General features: G+C 39.1%; 1 protein-coding gene across 1 annotated transcript; it reads left to right on the forward strand.

Moving 5' to 3' along the window:
- Positions 1-3,791: 3,791 nt before the first annotated feature.
- On the forward strand, positions 3,792-7,991 carry LOC136490040 (uncharacterized). The gene is made up of 2 exons (XM_066486539.1): positions 3,792-4,028; positions 7,276-7,991. The coding sequence occupies exons 1-2, from the start codon at positions 3,902-3,904 to the stop codon at positions 7,701-7,703; spliced, it is 555 nt and encodes a 184-aa protein (XP_066342636.1). The 5' UTR covers positions 3,792-3,901; the 3' UTR covers positions 7,704-7,991.
- Positions 7,992-8,284: the final 293 nt, after the last annotated feature.

Raw genomic sequence — 8,284 nt, forward strand, 5'->3', positions numbered from 1 at the left:
ATTTCACCTAGGACAAAATTAAAGAGGTCTACAATTTAGAATGAAGGATGTAACAAATATATGAACAAAGTTAAAATTAAATGATATACACATTGAGTCAACTTCTATAGCAGGATTAATTATAAGAAAAATTGAGCTAACGAGCAATTAATATTTACTACCATAAGGGTCTATTTGAATCTCATATAGCTAATAGTTAGTTGTTAGAATATGTCTAATTCTAAAATAAAAAAAAATAGCTGAGATTCTCAGCTAATAAACTAGCTAATATTTTACCTACCACCCAGCTAATAATTAGCTATTAGTTGGTTTCTCCAAGCTAACACAGCTAATAGTTACTCCTAATACAACTAGATTATCTGTAGCAATTAATTGACTACCAATTCTAATCCTTGGTTGGCAGGTATCATATCTATGGCAATTGGTGATTTTTTTCCTATTATTATCCATGGGTTTCCCTTTTTTGGCTGTGAGTTTATTATTACTTTTATTAGATGTGTGTTAGCTAGGAGAAACCAGCTAATAGGTAATTATTAGCTGAGAATCTAAACAACTAATTTTAAGCAACTAACTATTACCTGTTGGGATTCAAACGATCCCTAACACCTAGGTTATCTGTGGCAATTAATTGACTACCAATCCTATTCCTATGTAAGCAGGTAGCATATATATATATATATATATATATATATCTATGGCAATCGGCGTTTTTTCTTATTATTATCCATGAGTTTCCCCTTTTTTCTGGCTGTGAGTTTATTTTTTTTATTTGTCACATAGGTTTTAAAAGTCTGTTCGGTTGGCTGGTTCGTTTATGTGAGAGAAGTACTGCTGGCTGGTTCATATAAATAGTATCTATGTGAGGGGCTGGTCAGCTAGCCCCAGCTGATCGGGCTGTAAGTACATGGACCCACCTGGCAAGTCAAAATGGTCCTTTTCGTTTGCTTCAATAATGGACGGTCACCTTATGTGCTTTGCAGGATAAAGACTCGTGGCCATGCATGTGGCTTCGCGCAGTGGGCCGCGTCCATCTCATCGACACCACTCTACATCCCTTGTACATGTACACACGATTGCGCCTCCTTCCTATAAACAGATTGGATTAATTTGTATTGTAGGGCATTATTTTCTTGTGATTTTGATACCACAACGCTTCTGAATGGAATAACTGACGATTAGACACGATTGCTTATAAAAGGGGATGGGTGGATGGATGCTAGTTCAATCTCCTTACATACATATATCTCAAAATAAAATCTTTATGTAAACCCTACAGCGAGAAAGTGAAAAACGAATACTAATAAATGAAAAATGAAAAGGAGGGACGAAACTGTTCAGAGTTCACCTGCCTCTGCGTTTTGTTTTCTTTATTTACAGCAAAATGTTAGGCCAGGGGAAGGCGGATTTGCACTCCCCTTTTCCATTTCTTTACAGCAAAACATAAAAAAGAGAGGAACTGTGCATGTGAAGACTGAGCAGGTGCCGGCTCCCCCACATAGCTGCAAACCTGCAAAAGTACAAAGTGCATATGAGGTTCGGGTCTGGTTCCATCGTCGTTGAAAGAACACACCTGTTGGTATTTGGTAGGCAGCTGGCGCGGTTCATATATATGCACAAGCCAAATTTCAACCGTGAACTATGAAATTAGGTAACGGACACCCTTAATCGTGAGAACCAAACAAATTTAGTCCTTTCAAATGTAGTTTTCTATTTTTCTAAAAATGATAAAAATATGGTTTGGTCTTTATTATGAATCCATAACTAATTTATTTAAATTAGAAAAATATAAAACTAGTTCTAGTTTTTCTTCTTAAAATGTTAATGTTATCTATCCGTTGATTTTCTATTTAGAATTATTTGGTTATTGTTCGTTTTAGATAAATAGTGAGCACGACTACCAGCAATAAAGTAATAGAAACAGAAATAAACCAATTTCAAATAACTATATATAAATCATAAATATGAAGATAACATTTCTAGAAAAATGATAGTAGTTTATTTATAGATGGTTTCATAGATTTATGATTTATAAGTAGAACATAATGCCCAGATGCATATATGGATCAGTTATGGCCAAGGAGCTAGTTGTTGAATTGGGCCACAGTTCAGTTATGGCCGAACAGTGTTTCCCAACCAATCTGAAATACAAGTGTACAGCTACTTCACTTTTATTTTGGTATAGGACCATGCACTGCACGCCATATACCCGACTTTGCACTAAATGATGTTGAACTCATCTCTTGTACGTTGACATTACAAATAACCACCACTGTACCTGTGATCACAACCGTGTCCACATGGAGTGCATACTCGTCAAACTGTGCCGTCTCTCTCAGCGGATTTTGCAGAGATCCAGCTAGGGCCTGTTTAGTTGCACTTCATTTTGCAAAATTTTTCAAGATTTCCCGTCATATCGAATTTTTAGACGTATGTATGAAGCATTAAATATAAATAAAAAATAAAACTAATTACACAGTTTAGACGAAATTCACAAGACGAATCTTTTAAGCCTAATTAGACTATGATTGGACAAATAACAACGAAAGTGCTACAATACCGTTTCGCTAAAAATTTCACTACCCAGTTCTGGTTCAGGGCCTGCCACACACACAGTTGGGGCTTGGGAGCCTTTGCCAAGAGGTCCCACGTACTGAATGAGTGGCCCCACGGCTTCGTGCTTGGAGCCAAGATACACAAATTGGTTTTTGCCATGCTGCTAGCCGATCAGTGGGTTCTTCTACAAACAAACAAACAAACAAACAAATAAATAAAATGATCAAGTGGAGCTATGTAGGCAAACCCTTTTCCCTTTAAGTGGTGTTTGGACAATGAGAAATAGTTGGTGGGAATGGAATATTAGTTCTCTGGAAAATCTATGTTTGGATTCTTGCAAAGGGATAAGTGGAAAGTTAGGGAAGGAGAAATGCAACTCATGTCCCGTCCATTGAGGGCATACACTTGTTTATCCCGAAGCTTATATATAGGTGTATAGATAAAGGTTGAAATACATTGGTCCAGGCAGCTTATAGGAATATATATAATTTGGCTCACACAAACAAGCCTAAAATCCATAGTAGGAGGTGGGGGTAGAGATGAGAAACATGAAAATTACATATTTACCCTTTAGTATGGAACTGCTGCCTCTTTATTCTAAAAGGATGTTTTGGCTATTTTAAACATTTTCCTATCTCCATCCGAGGTCAAACAAAAACAAGGTCGGGGATAAAAAGCCTTATAACTCTATCTTATACCCATCCTGTTTTATCCAACAACATTTCCGTTTCCCTTTCACACCTTACATCTAGACTCTGCCTAGCATCCATTGCTACTTTGTCCAGACATTTTTTTTAAATTTATTTTGTGCTCACATCTGAATTATTGAACCAAATCTTTTTCTCTATTTTCTTTTTCCTTTGCTCTTCACCTCCTTTAGGGCCCGTTCACTTGCTCCGGGATGGTCCCCGGAAGAATTCCCGGCAGAAATTATTAGTTAATTTACATTAGTTTTCATTAACTGGAATATTTCCTGGTACGATACTGCGTTAAACGAACGGGCCCTTATGCACTTCCAGTTCCAACCCTAAACTATTATGGCATTCCCTTCGGTCCACCCTCCTAGCCCACACCCGTCTCTAGTACCTTTACTTACCAGATTCGTCACCACTAGCAAACCCATATATCATCAATGAGCGATTGATTTATTGCCCCCGCTCCAACCCTACCTAATAAGCCATATATCTTCGATGCCCACTATCTCGCCTCCCCATCTGCCAATCCCCGCCTCCTTTGAGTACCATATCTTCACGGACTCCATAATAAGTCTGCTATCCTCCATTGAATCCCTGTCGCAAACCAGCCCAGATCCGAACCCTAACCTCGCTAAAGCCAAATATCGCAAAAGATGGAGAATATGGGCCCAAGATCGCAGGAGATGGGGGAAAAGGCGTTGGATCTTACCGGAGATAGGGAATTACGAGTTAGAGAAGGGAGGGAAAAATTTGGGTGCCAGTTGACTTCAAAATACCAAGGTATCTTATCTCATTTCGTTTCTTTATCCATAGAGGTAGTCAAATGACATGCGGAATTGTGCAGCTAGCTTGCTTTGAAATTATTCTATTCACTGTACATGTCCATTGAAAGAGTTTCTAGTGTTTTTTTCTGAACAATTTTTTCTCATAATGATTGTTGAGTTGACTTTAGTTATCCAAGTGTTCTTTTTAAAGGAACATGAGAACTGTGTATTATATTGGCCAAGAAGAAGTTAGGTTTGGATTGGGCAAATCATCTAGGTATTCAGCCTGTTCGCTTGTTGATTTCAGTTAAGGCTTATCAGCTAGCCAACAGTGTTTTCCTCTCACAACAAACCAGCATCAGCCGGACTTATCAATCCAGAAACCAACCAGCTAACATGCTGGTTATGTATACTGATGATGTGAGTGTAGTAGTTCAAACACTTCAAAGAATTGCCGGTAGATTCGTAATGACGAATTTAGATAAAACTTTCTCTGTTTCCAAAAAGGAAATGTGTTGTCCTACTTAAGCAAATAATTCCTATGTACTAAATCAAGTTAAGGACCATAAAAATTATACACATCAAACATTCCATGGATGACTTTATGAAGTACTATCCTTTTCTGTTAGACATACCATAAAAGTGGTAATAAGGCCTTGTTTAGATGCCAAAAATTTTGGCAAAATGCACTGTAGCAGTTTTCGTTGTTATTTGGCAATTAGTGTCCAATCATAGTCTAATTAGGCTTAAAAGATTCGTCTCGTGGATTTCGTCTAAACTGTGTAATTAATTTTATTTTTTATTTATATTTAATGCTTTATGCATGCATCTAAAAATTCGATGTGATAGGAAATCTTGAAAAATTTGGCAAAATTTTGGAGAACTAAACTGGCCCTAAGACGTATGCAATCCAATGGGTAGGGTAGGCCCTGACATTGCATTGCTTTTGGTCTCTTGAGTACATCATCATGAGATGACGTTTCATTGCACAGTAGACCAAGGAATCTTAAAGATGCTACTCGGTCCCTGAATAACTGTTGCTATTGATGTCCGCGCTGAAAGTTTGACTCGATTTGTAAAAAATACGTGTAACATTTGTATATCCAAATAAATTTGTTAAAAAACTAGATTCAAGAATCTTTCCAATGATACTAATTATATACCATAAATATTATTATTTTTAATATGTATTTAATCAAAGTTGTTTCTCGAAAAACAAAAACGACAGATATTTAGGAACATAGTGAGTAATTATCTGCACCATGGCCAATCCAACAGGAACTAAAGCAAAAGGCCTAATCTTGCCCAAACATAGTGGTCCATGAGTGCGCCTATATATATATATATATATATTCAGGGGAAGATGGCCACTTTGTGACATCTTGGTTCAAGAAAATATATCTCTAGTGATTGGATTGTCTCTCCTCTTGGCTTCTTTGAGCCAATCCATTATTCGAGCTCCATTTCCAAGTAAATTGCCAAAATATTTTTCTTGGACAAGTTTTGGTAGTATGACACATCCACTTGTCAAGTTCTTGATATTTTTTCCTCACGCTACTATACATGAGTGGAGTGGGCTCTGGGCTGCGCAACTCACCACGTTGCAGCAAATGCCATCCTTCCTCTGTTGTGAAAGCAAACAGTATTCACATAACCTTTTTCAGTTGAAACCTTGCATAATAATTATAGATTATAGATACCCTACATGGCTTGCTATCTGCCTAAAAAATTCTCATCTAGTCAGTTGGCAACACTACATATTCAGAATCTTATATCTCTCCAAGATGGCAACACCAAGGGTGAAAACAATGCAGAGCCAGCCAAAACAATCTGTTACCCAAGTCCATTTCACTTACCGCCCTGTTCGCTAGCCTTATAATCCGTACTTTTTCAGTGAACGAGCAATATTTTTCTCTTATAACAAATTGGCCAACAGTACTTTCAGCCATGGCTTATCGGCCAAGCAAACATTTTTTTCCTCCAAAGTGGAAGACACTGCTGAACAGTCACCTTTACTCTTTCCCGAGAAGGCTAGAAGAGCATAGTAGGTGATAGGACATACTCTCTCCATTGTACAATTAAGTCACCCTAAGAATATACTTTCTCCGTTTCAAAATAACTGCACACTTCATTTTTGAAGAAGTCATTTTTTTAGGTTTGACTAGATTTATAGCAAATACTATCAATATTTATCTCTTAATATGTTTATTATAAAAATATATTTTATTACTAATATAATGATACTAATCATTGACATTTATGGTGCATAATAAGTAGCACTAGAGGAATCATACAATATATTTTTATAATAAACATATTTAGAGAAACAAATATTGGTAGTATTTGTTATACGTCTAGTCAAACTTATGAAAATTTGACATCCCAATGCATTCTTTTTGGGAACATAGACGGGGAGCAGGCGGATCAGATACCTTGTTTCCATGCAACATCACATCTTCAGCAGAAAGCCATCAGAACCACTCAAATACTGCTGGGCCTTGTTTAGATTGAAAAAAATTTCAACCCGATGAATAGTAGCACTTTCGTCTTATTTGGTAAATATTGTCCAATCGTAGACCAACTAAGCTCAAAAGATTCATCTCGTGATTTCCAACTAAACTGTGCAATTAGTTATTTTTTTTACCTACATTTAATGCTCCATGCAAATGGCTAAAAATTGATGTGATGGAGAGAGAGTGAAAAAACTTGGAATTTTGAGGGTATCTAAACAAGGCCCTGATCTACATGTTCATGGATTCCAGGCAGCCACCCTTTGCTTTCCAATCACCCCAGCCATGCACAGCACCAGTCCCCCTTTTCCTCAAAATGTACTGGCTGTTTGGTCCACCCAGCAGCATCCTTTATTCACAGCTTCTGTTAGGCAGGCCAGACCCATGAATTGCATGCCCCTGAACTTCTGATCATTTGAAGCATCAGTGCCTGTCATTTGGCTGAACAGTGTGCATTAATCACTGAGCAATTATTGCTTTGTCATCCATGTCTTCAAAGTTGAATCTCCATGCCTGAAGCTATACCTTCAATTCAACAGACAAGCCAATTTCAGGTAGGCAGATGAGGAAGTTGCACCGTCCATGCCATGCCTACTCTCGTACTATAACTGCCAGTAGTACAGACCAAGTGTTCCACATATATAGAAGTAGTACACATACATGAACACCACACATGCATATACTCCTACACCTTAAAGATTTGCAGGCTCGCATCAAGCATGGATGACTTCACTTTCCCCACTTTCCATGCAGGAGGGCAGCTTCTTTCATCACCATTCCGACACCAGCTCGGCGGCTCGCCTTTGCCGTGGTTCCTCGCCGCTGCCGGGGAGGAGGAAGAGGAGGAGGAGGAGAAGATGGACATGCTGTGGGAGGACTTCAACGAGGAGCTCGCGAGCGTGCCGCCGCTGTGCCCGCTGAGCCCTGTGATCAACAAGGGAGCGCTGGCGATGAAGGAGGCGGCCGGCTGGCTCTGCGGCGACGGCGACGGCGACATGGTCGTCGTTGATCCAGAGAAGCACGGCAAGCATCCCCGCCCACAGCCACAGGACGGCAGGGTGGTCCGGCGCCGGAAGTGGAGCCTGAGGCTGATGCTCAGGCTCCTCAAGAAGCTGTTCCTGGTCAAGAAGTCCAGGAACCCGAGAACTGCACCTGCACCCATCTCATCTGATCTGATCTGATCTGAGCATAGCATCGTCAGATGGGCTTAGGTTGCCACCCACCTCCAAGAAATCAATGGCGGATGAGATGAGTGATACAAAACAGAGTAGTAGTGTGTGTGAGCGTATAGTGCTCTATACAAGTTTTTTAAAGTTTTTTACTTGATGTTTCTCTCTCACCAGCTTGTTTGTTTTCCCTCCTCAAAGTCGTTGTGCTTTTCTTGCTACCCTAACTACCTGTGTTTTGACTCTGAATTCGATACATTGTCACTTTTTTAGTGTTTAAATTCCTCGTATGTTTCTTGTTTTAATGATCCAAATGCAGCAGAATCTGATGTTCATCAACCAGAGCACGGTTGAATCAAAATTCGGCATGGATGAAATCTGAAATGTTTGTCGGTTCGAATTACCAGTATTTGATATGTACTGTCGACTTAAATTATGGTCAGGAATTAGATGCGTAAATGTACTGGATATACTGTTCTGAGTTGAACTCGCCGTGGCCGTGCGAAATGGCTCTACCCGTACGATTCCTTGAGTACAATGCCATCAGCTTCAGCTCGCAGCGACCTCGTACATACATATATGTACGTGGCTTCGCC

Source organism: Miscanthus floridulus, chromosome 10 (genome assembly GCF_019320115.1).
Source record: "Miscanthus floridulus cultivar M001 chromosome 10, ASM1932011v1, whole genome shotgun sequence".
NCBI classification, from domain to species: Eukaryota; Viridiplantae; Streptophyta; class Magnoliopsida; order Poales; family Poaceae; genus Miscanthus; species Miscanthus floridulus.

What these genes read in the sequence shown, in the direction of transcription:
- LOC136490040 (XM_066486539.1), top strand. Translation starts at nt 3,902, where the DNA reads ATGGAGAATATGGGCCCAAGATCGCAGGAGATGGGGGAAAAGGCGTTG. An exon ending in GTTGACTTCAAAATACCAAG is followed by an intron (nt 4,029 to 7,275) that starts GTATCTTATCTC and finishes CTTTCCATGCAG; the next exon opens with GAGGGCAGCTTCTTTCATCA.